At 35.0% G+C, this 14,872-nt stretch overlaps 2 protein-coding genes across 5 annotated transcripts; one reads left to right on the top strand and one right to left on the bottom strand.

The window, feature by feature from the left end:
• Window positions 1-1,383: 1,383 nt before the first annotated feature.
• Window positions 1,384-3,566, top strand: LOC143620297 (transcription factor bHLH130-like). 4 transcript variants are annotated; one of them, XM_077091998.1, is made up of 6 exons: window positions 1,384-1,874; window positions 2,280-2,551; window positions 2,630-2,797; window positions 2,964-3,029; window positions 3,125-3,193; window positions 3,280-3,566. In XM_077091998.1, the coding sequence occupies exons 1-6, from the start codon at window positions 1,466-1,468 to the stop codon at window positions 3,331-3,333; spliced, it is 1,038 nt and encodes a 345-aa protein (XP_076948113.1). In that variant the 5' UTR covers window positions 1,384-1,465; the 3' UTR covers window positions 3,334-3,566. The 4 variants fall into 4 exon arrangements, with proteins under 4 accessions (XP_076948113.1, XP_076948115.1, XP_076948114.1 ...); XM_077092000.1 differs by having other exon boundaries at window positions 3,103-3,193; XM_077091999.1 differs by having other exon boundaries at window positions 3,103-3,566.
• An 8,440-nt stretch (window positions 3,567-12,006) lies between these two features.
• LOC143620147 (serine/threonine-protein kinase UCN-like) lies at window positions 12,007-14,143 on the bottom strand. Its single transcript, XM_077091898.1, has 2 exons — window positions 13,818-14,143; window positions 12,007-13,073 (listed from the first exon to the last, which is right to left on the bottom strand). Exons 1-2 carry the CDS (start codon window positions 14,064-14,066, stop codon window positions 12,150-12,152), a joined length of 1,173 nt encoding a protein of 390 aa, XP_076948013.1. The 5' UTR covers window positions 14,067-14,143; the 3' UTR covers window positions 12,007-12,149.
• Window positions 14,144-14,872: the final 729 nt, after the last annotated feature.

The raw sequence follows: 14,872 nt of genomic DNA, 5'->3' as shown, positions 1-14,872 counted from the left end.
TAACCTTTCTCTTGAAAACATCCTTGAAATAAAACACGGCATACGCACTCACACAACTTCTTAACATTTACAATCTTAGACCAAGTAACGGATAATGTTTCTTAGCCATTCTAATGTAATCCCTATTAGAGATGTTATGGATTACTCGGATACAATTAAACTAAAGAGATTCTTCCTCTACTTTCATCCTCCTCATCCACTTAGCAAGAAAAGTGAAGTTGATTAATTTCAAACTTCCCACTCCGGACTCTACTTAATCATTAGACTTGTACAATGGATCATAGAAAGTTATTTCCTATGCTTTCTAGGGTGTTAATAACTTTAGTTAGAGCTTCGAAAATCGAAAAGCAATAAAGAGATATGCTCATGAGAACCAACTTTATAAAAGTTAGTATCATTAGATCATGAAGATGAGAATGATGCATACCATTCAATTGGGAAGAAACTAGGATACCTTAAAGTGGTGAAAATCTTGTAGTCCTAGAAGGGTTAAATAAGTTATTTTTAATTTTAATGACAATCTTTTAATATATCCGCTTATTCACAACTAATTTCTTGAAAAACTTATAGGTTAAAACAATAAGTAAACAAGTTGAAAGATAAAGAGAAAGCAACACAAGAAAGATTTATAGTTGTTTTTGTGAGCGTTAACTAAACCACCATGCATTCACTCATTGCTATCCATCAAGAATATATATTTTACTAACAAGTATCATGCTAATTAAGTCAGTGATTACATTTACAACCTTCTCTCTAAAAGAGTCAGCGTGGAGTGACGAGAGGCGACGGGTACCATATGGAGACAAACAGTTATACTACTATAGCATAAAGGGCCTTTTCAAATGATCGTTTGACGAACCTTCAAACGGTCATTAGAAAAGCAGCCTATTATAATCTGACATCCTACCCTTTAAACTACCGTTTGAAGAATCCGTCTATTTAACTGATGGTACCCTATCAGATTGATGTAAACATGTGTATAGGAATCCTCCTTTTAAAACGAATTTCTGTCACGTGAACATTATTTGTCAGTTTGTACTCGAGTACCCACAAAAACTATATATTAAACCTTACCGAGTACGGTTTAACGGTAAAACAGTAACATCAATAGATTTACTATATCATAATAATAATAATAATAATAGTATTATTATTATTTACCCTCAGTTCCCAACACTATTCACATGCGTGCACAAATCTCACCTGAATCTCCTCCTCCTCTCTACACCCTTCAATACTCACTTCTCATTCGCACTCACACCATTTCATAATATTATTCATCACCCACTCTTACTTCTTCTTCTTCTTCTTCTTCTTCTTCTTATTATCATCACCCCTATGCTATTTTTAGCAACTTTCTATTTTTGCATATTCAACCATTAAAGTCAGCCTACCTTTGCTTTCTTTCTAGCACCTTCATTTCAATCTCTTAAATACTACTCAATTTCACTTCAATTCACTTCCAATGGATCCAAATCTCCACAATCAACAATCGGGTATGAACTCCGGGTTGACCCGATACAGATCCGCACCGAGCTCTTACTTCTCCGATTTGATTAACAGCGGGTTGTATGGAGACGACGATACCGACCCGTTTTTCAATTCTAGGGTTTCTAACGCCGAAACGGACCCGATTATGAGCCAATTTGGGGGTTTTGAGAAACAGTTAATGGATTCTGTAAAGCAGGAGGTTTATTCAGATTCACAGTCACAGCAACAGCAGCAGCCGGTTGTTTATCAAAATCAAACTCAATTTCAACCTCAATCGGATCATAATAATAATATTAATACTAATAATAATAATATTAATAATAATCTTCTTCGTCAGAGTAGCTCACCGGCTGGATTTTTCTCTCACTTAGATCTCGACAATGGTACTTTCTCTCTGTTACATATTTGCAATAATTGAATTTGTCTGTATGTTTGTTTTATTTTGAGTAGCAGGACAGTCAATTATTATACTCTTGAATAAACTATTTGGGGAAAATTATTTGAGTCTTGAATTTGGTATGAACAGTTGTTTGATAATTGATAGAACCCTAAATTAGGTAAGATTTTGTAGATAAAAAAGGATAAATACATGTACTTTCCAACAAAAGCAATTATCTTGATTTTAGATGTTTATTACTTACTGCAAGTGGATGGTATATAACTATATGAGTATATATAATTTATATATATATTTGAATTTTTTTAGGCTCAACTTGCCTCTTGTTTGTTGTTAATGAACAGTTTACAAGAACTTTATCAAGATTCGAAATTAATTATGTTATTCATAGGTTACCCGGTGATGAGATCGATGGATGATTTTGGACCTCGTGCGGGGAATATAACAAAGAGGTTGAAGAATGACGCGGGTTTTTCGTCTGGTTTGCTGCCTCGTATCCCTGAAAACGAGGCGAAAGTTATGGAAATGAAAGGTGAACTTAATGATGGAGGTTTTGGTTCGAGTTCTTGGGATGATAGTGATATTTTATCGGATAGTTTCTTGAAAGAGTTTGGAGAAAGTGATCATAGTAAGCTGTCAAGTTTAAATTCTTCTGAAAATCAGGTATTTGATGGTTAAAAATTGTATGGTAGATGATTGTTTTAGCTTTTTTTCAACCTGATTATAAGTTTTCCTACGCAGCATAATGATGTGGCGAGAATTCGTCCTCCTACTTCACTTGTTCATCACTTGAGTTTGCCTGCAAGAACTGCTGAGTTGGATAAATTAATGCAATTTCAGGATACTGTGCCCTTAAGGAGCCGAGCAAAGCGGGGTTGTGCTACTCACCCGAGAAGCATTGCCGAGAGGGTAAATAAATATGTTTGAAAAATGGCGGGTCGGGTGGGTTGAGTAACGGGTCAAATGGGTTCGTGTCAAACTGAGAAATTTTTATCATGTCATAAGTATGTAAAATGTTTGTTGTCATTCATATGCTGTGAACGTACAATTGAATGCTCTTTTTGGATCTTTTCAGGTAAGACGGACCCGAATAAGTGAAAGAATGAGGAAATTACAAGAGCTTGTCCCAAATATGGACAAGGTAAGATTAAAGTTTTATAAAAGTTAATTTTAATGTTATTATTGTTATCGTCATTGTATGCATATAATTAAAGCCTGCAAATGTGGTACTTGCAGCAAACAAACACGGCAGACATGTTGGATTTAGCTGTTGACTATATAAAAGAGCTTAAGAAAGAAGCCCAGGTATGACATATGAATAAAACACTCATAACTATTTTGATCATTTGCAAATACGACTATTTATGTATTGTTTTTTAAACATTTTTCAGACACTTACAGAGAATCATGCAAAATGCACATGTGCACATAAACAGAAGCTGTAAAATGAGTCTAGGCATAAGCATGTCTTGTTTCTGTAAATGATATGTGGAGGGGAAGAAGGTGAAACTTGAAATATGTTGGGATGATTAGGAATAATATTATGCACCTGCAGTGGTGAATATAGATGGATAGATATGGGAATAAGAAACTCCATTGTTGTAACTATAGGTTATTGTTGTATAGTAGTAGTACTCAAGACTGGATTAAGTGTTGTATTCTATTTCCCTTTTCGTTTCTCGCCATGGCCTCAAAATGCTATCCATAGTGGTCGGGACGTGTGAGCTACGCAAGGTGGACTGGTGGTGGTTTCGCATTGGCATGCTGGTCAATGGTCAGAGACATATGTTGATGCCGAGTCCAAATGAACAAGGCTCTTTTGCTACATTGTTCCATTGATGGTAATTCATTGGTGATCGTTAACTAATCACCGCCAAAATTTTAAAACTAGTTTTTGCTTTATTTTTGTTTGATCCATCGAAGCAATTTGCATTGTAGTGTTATCATACTTACAACGACCTTATAACTTTTTAGCATGCCATACTTATTGGTAGTTCTTTAAACACATGATTGTTGAGGATTTCACCACTCTGACACCGGCGATGACTGCATTGTGCAAGAGAGGGGTGAAGGATGGGAATAGCGACAAGCAAAAGTCCATCGCTACAGAACGCCAAAAATGGTTGTGTTGAGGGAGTGAAGAGAGAAGAAAGTGAGGAGCTATGCAAGGTTGGATTATTGGTCTAAGTAAAGAAATAGCGAGAGAAGGGAAAGGTAACCCGTGAGAAAGAGAGAGCGCGCGCGTTTTGGATGATGTGAAGTCAAATTAGTGATATATCTGTATTTTTAAAAGTCTTTTTCTTAATCAATCTTTCATCCTTCACAAAAATATTCTATTTCACAAACTCACAAACTTGTATACTTATTTTTGTTGCAAAAACAATCAATTCTCATCATATGATTCGAACTTGAGTATTATAATTTATAATTTAACAAGTTTAATATAATAATACAAACATTTATATATCGAAGTAAATTATTTTAAATTCTTGAAACTTGAGAAGAAAAAATAAAACATCCCAACCATGGCCCAACCACCATGTCCGGTCCCGTTCTTCACTACAAATGTGGGTGTCCGTAGCGAATGTTAAGCTCATGTCACGAACACGTCCCTATGATGTCTATTGTTTTTTAAAATGGTGTTTGGATATGTGATAAGCCTTTGGCTCACTAAACACCGTTACTCAAGTTCGAATCATATGATGAGATTTCAACCATCCCATTTTTTGACCATACATCCTTACCAGCATAACCACTCCTTCCCTCTGAACATTCATACCTCATTATTTCTCATGGAAAATCTCATTAAATAAATATTAATTTAAAATCTACTACTATCATCTGAACATGACTCGTCCACATCATACGTTCATTGATTTCTTCAGCTTACCAACACATACATATATATCTCAACAGTGATGCATTAAACATACAAAGATTTTATAGTGCTTTGCCATATCTTTTGAAATAATTGCAGAATATATAATCAATGATGGGCCCTCATGAATAGAGCTAGGTAGGTAGGTTTGCAATTTACGTCTTCTCATGGGCTGAATATCAACATTCAACACAACAATTTTTGGGCCAAATTAATTATTCTGAATATGGGCCTGACAAATCACTATCTTAAAATCTTAAAACGGTTTTCAAGGAAAAGTGATAGAAACAACTCAACAAGTCAAACAACTAGAGTTTTAAAGCTATATTTTATTACTAGAGTTATGGATTGTTTGATAGTATTTTTATTAAGAGGTAATATAGTGTGTTTGGTTTATATAAAAAAACACCTTTTAATTTAGGGAAAATTCTCAAGAGAGTGTGGAATATGCCCTAAATTTCAACATATTCCTAAAATGGCCCATCAAATTTGGACTGAGAAGACGAGATCTGGAAAAATCCTTAGGCTAATAAAATTCTGACAAGTGTAAAAATCCGATGGATTTTTTAAAAATATTGGGGGACCAGTCCATATTTTCCATTAAAAGTTCTTTTTAAAATACAGTCTTTTCCGACGATCTTTTAATGTTTCCTAAAGGGTCCCTCAACTTCCAAAAACATGGGGAATTGTGCAATCAAATTCAGTCTTTCAAGACGCATGTAGGGTGAATTTGTACCAATAAGACCATAGATTTATAAATATTGAGGGACCCGTCTATATTTTTGGACTAAAATTTATTTTCCAAAGCTTTCTTCCCAGACGTATTATTTAAATTTCTTATCTAACCCCTACACATTTAAAGACATGAAAAAATGTGTCATTTCATTTTGTCTTTCAAGACACTTACTTGATAAATTTGAACTAAGGGGATCATATTTTTAAAAAGATTGAGGTACCCGTCCATATTCTTCACGAAATCTTAATATTTAAAAGTTGTCTTGCTAGACGGTTTATTAAAGATTCTTATCTCGACCGTCCAAATTTTGAACTCATGGAATTACAAATTTGTCTTTCAAGACACGAATCTTTAAAATTTGTACGAAGGAGACGAGTATGTAGGATATTCTTACTTGTCCGTCCATATTTACATTATATCTATCATCTTCCTCAATCCTCAATAATCCATTCACATATTTTCATCAAACTCTAATCTTGAATCAAATCATGAAGTTTAAGAGGGGTGATCAAGTGGAGGTTATGGGTATGGGTCCCGGGTTCGTTGGATCCTATTACGACGGCAACATAATCTCAACGTTCGGCAACGAGTGCATTGTTCAGTTCCGCACGTTGTATTAATGGGAAGATGATGAAGATAACTCATGTATATTATTTGGACGATCATGTCGAAATAGACGGAATCGCATAATATATTGTCGGTGTAGACGGATTAGTAATAAATTTTGAAGGTGTGGACTAGATTTCAACACATAGGAAATAAACTACTAACTCGTTTTCTTGATACAAATTCACCCTAAATGCATCTTGAAAGATTGGATTTGATTGCACAATTTCCCATGTTTTTGGAAGTTGAGGGGACCCTTTAGGAAACATTAAAAGACCGTCGGAAAAGACTGTATTTTAAGAAAAACTTTTAATGAAAAATATGGACTGGTCCCCCAATATTTTTAAAAATCCGCTTGTCAAAATTTTATTGGCCTAAGGATTTTTCCAGATCTCGTCTCCTCAGTCCAAATTTGACGGGCCATTTTAGGAATATATTGAAATTTATGGCTATTTTCCACACTCTCTCTTAAAAAGGGTCATTTTGAGAAATTTTTCTTTAATTTATGGTTTATGAAATCTCTTAATAGTTAAGTTTCAAAGACATCCCAATGATTCAAAAGCTATCTCTTAATCAGTGCGGCCTTTCAATAATTCAGTCCGAGATTTCCAAGCAACCTCTTATAGTTATAGATATTGATATGGTTGTTACTGATAGGGGTGGATTCAAGGTTTATTTTGACTACTTCGGTTACTTTTTAAGAGCTATGATGTCTATCAATTACACGTAAAAGTTTTAGGGCCGCGTTAGTACTATGATGTCTATAAAGTCGAAGTAAAAGTGTAAAATCAATGTGAGATAAATTAAAAGGTTTAGTTGAAGTTTTTCTTCATGATATAATTGAAGTTTCTCCTTAAACTTATATCAGCAAACTCCTTTTCATCAAGCATACTCATCTATTAATATGTGAATGTGAATCAACGTGGAATGAATATAGCAAATGGATCGTGTTAGACTATTAGTTATGGTTGATTGGAATAATATTTACAGTTTTTAAGGGAGATGATTTTGTTATGTTACTTTGTTATTATTTTCATTTGCACTCATAAATATAGTTGATTAATAATAAATAATATCTTACGGTTTAGCAATAGTATACAATAATAGGTTTCATCATGCATTCCACGTGGAATGACACAAAGTTTGATCATGGTTTATTTCCCTTTAATTCAAGTATCACAGGGTTGACGTTTGAAAAAGTACAATGTCAATATAAATATATATCCGTAGTATACATAACATACACATTTCGCAAAAGGTATAGCTACAGTGGCGGATTCAGAAAATTTAGCCAGTGGGTGCAAAAAAAGGTTCAACCTAGAACTCGTCAATTCTAACTAAAAAAAGTCAAACAAAAATGGGTCGGGTCAAACAGAAACGGGTCGAGTAAAAAATTTACATTAAACAAACTACGTATAGAAATGTAAACAATAAATTTCATTAAAGATAAACAAAATACATATTACAACTGACCTCTACGCGATTTCATCTTTTGAAAACGGTCCAGTTTCATTCGTAACACTTAAAAGTGCTTCTTTTTCAACGCTACAAATTACACAAGCATTCAAAAAATCTTTTGAATGGGTCACTAAATTGTTTTTGGATGGGTCACTAAATTTTTTTTGGATGGGTCACTTGGGTTTTGGACCTAATATATACAAATTTATAAAATAAACTATGGACTTGAGTGTGTGTAAACGCTTCCCCTGACCAAACACTGGATCTGCCCCGGTATAGCTAGAGGTGCTTGAAACCTATATGCCCTTAGTGGAATTAAGATCCGTGAATGTGCACTTAAAATTGTTGTCTACAAAATAAGAGTCCGTGAATTGATGGATCATAGTTTTGGACAAATTGGTGAAAACAACAGTTGATTTTGAAGGTGTGTGCAATAACTTTTTAGTAATAAAAACGAAGAATCTAAAATGGTCCCTATGAGTGTGTCTTGACTCCTGACGGTTTGAACCATGGGCCAGCTATACACAAGTTGGCTCATGTACACCTCCATGATGAATTGTCAATTGTGTATCAATAGGTTATTAGATATTTAGATGTGCATTAGTGTTGTTCCAAAAAATGTGTATTAACTGGGTAGTAGATCCCCGTTACCTTTTGTTTTATTAGTTTCGGTCCACTGTAGTCTGTGAACAACGGACAACCACGGATGGGCATACCCTTTAGGTATCGGTGGCATATTGATCCGGTAAAAAAAAGTTCATGTTTACTTTTTTGCATTCGAAATTCGAGTGACATTATATATTTCGACAACCCCATACATGTAATAGATGGCTATCATAACTTAACGTACACATTCACTATTCTTGACCTAGTAGTTAGTTACTCGACTCATTCACTTGTCTCTCTATTAGTGGTAGGTCATGAGTTCAAGCATTCTTCGGCACATATTTTATATATGTTTTTAATTACACTTGCCTATCTTAGTTTCTTACACACGTATATATTGAATATATTTTATAAATGCTATATAAATATTTAAAGTAACCGACTTGAGGTTATAAGTAAATATTTTTAGATTAGCATACTATACAAGTTTAAAGTGTCGAACAACCAACCTGAGAATTTATACGTTAAGTTGATAGATATTATTGAAATGAAAAAGAATAACACCAATAGAAGAAAATTGTGAATCCACCCATGTGAACTACCCTACGCAAAGATAACTATTTCCATAAGTGATATATTTGTGACGCGCATTTATAAATACTTAACATAATAATTAACCGATTATGAATAAAAAATTTACTGTGTATATGATAAGGCAACAACAACCGCAACATGATGTATGAATGCAGGATCTACACTCGATTAGTATTGGATTAGCTTAAAAGGTACGATGACATTTTAACCTTATTATTGCCATAGTGGTATTATATTTCACGACAACCCAATCGTGGGTATGAGTCTGTCGGAAGGATGTATTCTTGGTTTGGATATATGGAACCCCACCACCTACTTCACATACTTTTTTCCTTAAGAAAATCTTATAAAAACATAATAAAACTTGTTAATTAAAATACAAGTTTGTATTTGTTTTTATCAAATGCTTAGTTGAAGTATGCATATCATATCCCACTTTTTACTTATTTTTATTTACAGGTGTTCTTATTTAGACCGGCTCTTGAGCCAGCTAAATTAAGTCAACTTTTATAGCCCATGTATCTAAAATAGGGGTTATGACATTATGTCTTGTGTTTTTTTTAAGCGTTTAATTAGTACCTTACACAAGCGAAGGACTAAATGTATTCTTAACTTTTCTAAAAATTTGCCTGTTTATTATATAGTAATAACTGCATATAAAATTGTATACTCAAAATTTGTTGGTGTACATTTAAAATTTAATTGGTATCACATGATTATTGGAGTATAAATGAGCATAGAATGAAATGGCACATAAACAAGCAAATTTCTTATGAATTTTAAGATACTCTCTTTAATTAAAATTACAGGATTCGTCATTCGAGAGGGAATAGACTACGTAAGAATTTCACATTTCATTTATGTCATAACTGAATAAAGAATTCATAAAACCTAAATTAAAATAACAAGTAAGACAATGTGGGCGTATATTATATACATATACGCTTGTGTATGTTCTTATACGGGTGTAATTGTATGTACATATACGGCCGCGTTAGCGTGCATATATATGTATAGTTTGAGTTTGTTTTTTAGCTAGTTAGTTGTAATTGTAATTCAGATAATAAAAATTTCTCTTTTATATCTTCTTCACATGTTTATCGTTTCTTGAAACTTTGCAGACAAAAGCAATAAAGTAGTGCTTGATCTTCACTGGAAACTTGAGTAAAAAGAGTAAATCCTTCTGGAGTTTTCTAGAATCTGAAAGCGAGAATTGTTCTTAAGAAAATGTTTACTTTCATTAATAACTACATCTATATTTATATTTCGTGGACGGCTTCTTTTTGTATAAGTCAAGATAGTGGGGAAGGCTAACACGAACACATCAAATTCAGTCCCGTAATTTCAGAAATTTTGTCAACTAATCATATTAGTTCCTACTTTTTATAGCTTTGTGAAAATAGACCTTAACACCTAACAAGACTAGTCAAGTCATTTGCATAACTAGTACTAGTGTATTGATGGATTGATTATTATTTAGACTCTCTGTCATGGAGAAAAGAAAAAGGTGTTATGAGCCTAGTCAGCCTCCCATGGAGCTGTTGAACCACAACACTCTACGATGATGGCGCCCAACACCATTTTGCCCTCTAGCGTCATTCCCATGGTGGCGCTATCCAATCTTGATAGGTGGAATCCACTTCAAACTTACCAATTATATTCACACACATACACACACACGTTTATTTAATTTTAATTATGTTTTTCTTTTTTTTTAAATATTAGTTAAACAAAGTTAACCGACAACACACTAGTTAAGAGTTAAAACTCCATTATCGACGTGATAACTAACTCTTGCTAGTTATCCCACAACACACAACCTTAGTATTCGAGAGCTGATAAAATTCGGGAATATACAAACCTTCACATCAACTTTTCGAAAACTATCTCACAAACTACTCATGAACCTTCTCTTTTTTTTCTTTCATTCCCCTTTTATAAAATCTGCAAGCGTCTCTCGCTGACCATTCATGGTAACATATGATGTCTGCTCTTTCCGGAGCCTTCTTCCCTTCACGTGTGTGTCCAAGAGATCGACGGACTCGTTTCAAGATGTTCTAATTTGGTGGTTATTCATGGGAAAAACATGGCAATTGTTTTTCTTTCTTTCGTGACTTATAACTTTGATATTACAACATTTATTGTTTTAGAAATATAAATAAAAGCAATTAGGAATTATAATAAGCATATGGCACCACAAAGTGTCAACTCATCAATTTTAAACAGTAAAGTTCATCCTTATTATTTCTATCGCCATTTTTTCACAAGTTTAATGATGTTTTTAAGCAAAAAGTATATATGCTGACCAATATTGATACTTTAGGAAAAAGTACACTAATGAAACCGAGTAAATGTTATTGCATTCTTATACTCCACAGTCCACATGCTAGTTTTAAATATTACTTTAGTAAAATAAGACACCGTATATAAAATGGTACTACACATTTATGAGATATTTTACAATGTTGATGTTTTGATGGAACATCTCATTAACAAGTCATAAGGTTTACCGGTTACAATGTTTCATGTGGATAGTGATGTTTGATGTCAACAACACTTTATCTAAACTTTTTACCCAAGTGAAAATTTTGAAGTGTTTTAAGCATACGATGAGGGAGAATCTAATATCCTAAGCAAGTGAGAGCCATTGAAGTCATTAAGAAAACAATAGCATTCTGAAAACCAAATCAAACTCGTTAAAACAAGAATCAAAACCAAATCAAACTCGTTAAATCAAGAATCCACTATGTTACTAGATCAAAGCACTTAACTATCAATTAAAAACTCAAATTGTTTTAGCCAACGAGTAAGCATGATTAGTTTATTTCCTTTTGTTTGAGGTTCAATAATTTAGGAGCCCGCTAGGAATGTGAACCTTTGAGGTTCATATAAACAACTTGACTGTGTGTTTTGGGAAGCGCAATGGCTGGCGCCAAAGCCACCTAAGTCATTAACGTCCCTCGAAACCACAACACCCCAATCAACTATGCAGCGCCAACTTCTTTCACACCCCTCCCTTTCCTTCCCATATGCGGCATCCGGTTAACGTTCAAGATCACAAGATGCTTAAAAGTTAGGGCCCACCTCACTAATAACCAATCACATCTTTTTTTAATATCTAGTTAAACGTAGTTTACCCACACCACATTTATGCTAATAACGCAAGCCAAAAGGCAAAAAAGTGATTTTATCATGTCAAAAGTTGTTTAAAACATTATAAACCTTTATTTATAGGCTGTTGTAATACTCCAAACACTAAAATATATAACTTTTATTTATATTCAATTATTGAAATTTATTAAGCAATTCCTAACAAAATACACCATCCCTAAATACCCCTCACCTACTTAACAGTTAACTCACGCCGCCTTAACGTCCTACCGTTAAAACTCCGTGAACGATACATTATATCCACAGTCATCTCTTGACGGAGATTCCAACACTAACGGCGGCTGCCTAAGATTCTCAAAATACTCCGTTACGGTCAAACAACTAACTTTAGACGTTGACTCAACGTCCTCCCTTGACGGAATAAACGGAGGCCGTACAACTTCCGTTAACAGGTCCCACTGCAATCCAGTGAAAAACGGGTGCTGCTTGATCTCACACGCGCCACCACCATACCCTAGCCGGCGCGTGGGATCTCTATCCAGTAGCTTCGTGATTAAGTCCGTCAACGGCGTTGGTTTTCCGGTGAACTTCAACGGCATCGTGAGTATTCTGTTAAACGTATCTTTACGATTTTTCCCGCGAAACGGAGTTGTACCGTACAACATTTCGTATGATAGTATCCCTAACGCCCACCAGTCCACGGCGAACTCGTGTCCGTCGCCACGGACGACCTCCGGCGCCACGTACTCGTCCGTTCCTACGAACGAGTTCGACCGTTCGCCGGAGTAAAAACTCGCAGTCCGACGTATCATCGGAGACACGCGTGACGTGTTCAGTTTCTTCAGTTTAGCAAACGGTGTAAACTTCCGGTGATTATTATTATTATTATTATTAATCTCCGACTCCGATGACGTAATCAAAGACTTTGGAGTAAGGGCACGTGAGAGGTCAAAGTCGGTGAGAGTCACGTGACCGGAATTTTGGATTAAAATGTTTTCAGGTTTTAGATCACGGCACACGATCCCCATGGTATGAAGGTATTCTAATGCACACATGATTTCCGCCAAGTAAAACCGGATAACCGATGGAGAGAATACGCCGTCGTTTTGCTTGTGACGTAGGACGTTTAGGTCACCACCGGGGCAAAACGGGATAGCCCATGCCATTATTTCGTCGCTCTCAAACGACCCGATTACCTGTTAAAACACGACGTTGTTAGATAAACGTTAGAGGTAGTATTATGTAAATATGAGTTAAGTATATAATATTAGGATAAATATTTAGTAACGAGTATAGGTACGGTTCCCATACTAGTGCCCATAGTGTATAGGCACCATGCTGAAATGATAGATTTGGTACTAGGATTTTTGGTACCGTTGCATATTGATAGTGTTGTAAAAATCGTTAGTTGCTAGTCGGACGACAGGTTAAGGATTAGCGATTAATCGGATCAAACTTTAATGTATAATTTCAGTTTTATATATACACGCACACATTTTTATATGTATTTTTTCAGTTTTATACATACAAAAACACATTTTGGTCAGAAATTGACTAAAATTTTGCTGGAACCGCTGATTTTTGCTCAAATTTCGCTGAAAACCGTTGATATTAAACGGAATCTTGTTGGAAACCGTCAACTTTGGCCATAACCTCATCAGAAAAAGCCTATTAAGTCCGATTAATCGTAATTGTTGTCAGATTTGGCCATTGACCGATAAAATGGCTGATGAACCCAAAATTAATCAGTGAAGTGATTAATCGGCGCCTAGTCGGGATTTTTACAACACTTCATATTGGGTAATGGTACTCGTACCATATAGACATGACTATTATGGAACCAGTATCAGTATCGGTACCAGATTTTACAGAATGACACAATTGACCATTGTTTAAACTTTAACACACACTTAACACACACTTAAGAGTTTAAACTTTACCGAGGGAAGAAACGGGTGGGGTTTCTGGTTCAACCGTTCGAGGACGGAAACTTCCCACCGGGCGCGGCGGTCAGCGTCGGACTTTTCGTGAAGGGAGCGTTTTTGGACGACTTTGAGGGCGAATTTGGAGTGAGCAGATGGATCGGTTAGGTGATCATGAACAAGGAAGACTGTGCCCATGGCTCCATTGCCTAAGAGTTTAATTGGTCTGAGATTTTGGAAGTGTAAGTACTCTGGTGAGGATGCCATTAATGGAATGGAGGTTGAGAGAGTAGAGGTGTGGTGTGAGGATGAGGAAGTTGGTGTGCCACCCTATATAATTATACTTTGATATATATTACACAAATTTATGCTTACAAAACAATTAAAGTTATTATTTTCCTCATGTTATAAAATATTCCAAGGATATAGTTGTGAAAATTGTGATCACATTTACACGATGTGATTGATCGTGAGCTGATTCAAGAGTTAGCATACTTGTTTATGGATTAGTTTGATAGAGATAAGTAGAAACGTTTGTTTAAATTTTAAAAAGACATAACTTAGGCTACAGATGAAAAAAAAGATCTTGCATATTTGGACTTGTGGCAAATGGTTGTAGACTGTTTCGTCCGGTTGTCAAGCTCAAAATCAATCATTTATGCCTCCAGTTTCATCCAAGGCATACTACTCAAGATTCGCAATATTCAAACTTTTTCTTAATTGGTTAGACACGTTCTTTAGCTATCAAAAGCAATTTAGGTCCTTATTTAAGGGATATTGGTTTTTAATATTCCCAACTTTCACTTGTTGAATGATATCACTCCCAACTTTCGATTTGTTATCCACCACTCCCAACTTTCACTCTATTTGTTTTTGTCACTTCCTCGTTAACTAATGACTATTGTCGTTAATGGTCATGCTGATGTGGACGTTTTATGGGTGAGTTGGGATGCCTACATGGAAAATACAATTTAAAAAAAAAAATCCAATAATAAGAATAACATGAGTGGGTCCCACCCTTCCATTCTTCTTCCCTTATCTTCATCATCCACCTGCAACCACCACCAACCATC

The sequence above is a fragment of the Bidens hawaiensis genome, unplaced genomic scaffold (assembly GCF_021521415.1).
Source record: "Bidens hawaiensis isolate Kalapana, Puna unplaced genomic scaffold, B.hawaiensis_p1.1 tig00002553_1, whole genome shotgun sequence".
NCBI classification, from domain to species: domain Eukaryota; kingdom Viridiplantae; phylum Streptophyta; class Magnoliopsida; order Asterales; family Asteraceae; genus Bidens; species Bidens hawaiensis.
The sequence above is the reverse complement of the archived record's forward strand: the minus strand, read 5'-3'. Positions and strand labels throughout refer to the sequence as shown.

Bases quoted from the DNA above. Each gene is read 5' to 3' on its own strand.
- LOC143620297 (XM_077091998.1), top strand. From the start codon at position 1,466: ATGGATCCAAATCTCCACAATCAACAATCGGGTATGAACTCCGGGTTG. The intron at 1,875-2,279 runs GTACTTTCTCTC...TGTTATTCATAG, and splicing joins TCACTTAGATCTCGACAATG to GTTACCCGGTGATGAGATCG. The intron at 2,798-2,963 runs GTAAATAAATAT...GGATCTTTTCAG, and splicing joins CGAGAAGCATTGCCGAGAGG to GTAAGACGGACCCGAATAAG.
- LOC143620147 (XM_077091898.1), bottom strand. From the start codon at position 14,066: ATGGCATCCTCACCAGAGTACTTACACTTCCAAAATCTCAGACCAATT. The intron at 13,074-13,817 runs GTAAAGTTTAAA...GTGTTTTAACAG, and splicing joins CCCACCCGTTTCTTCCCTCG to GTAATCGGGTCGTTTGAGAG.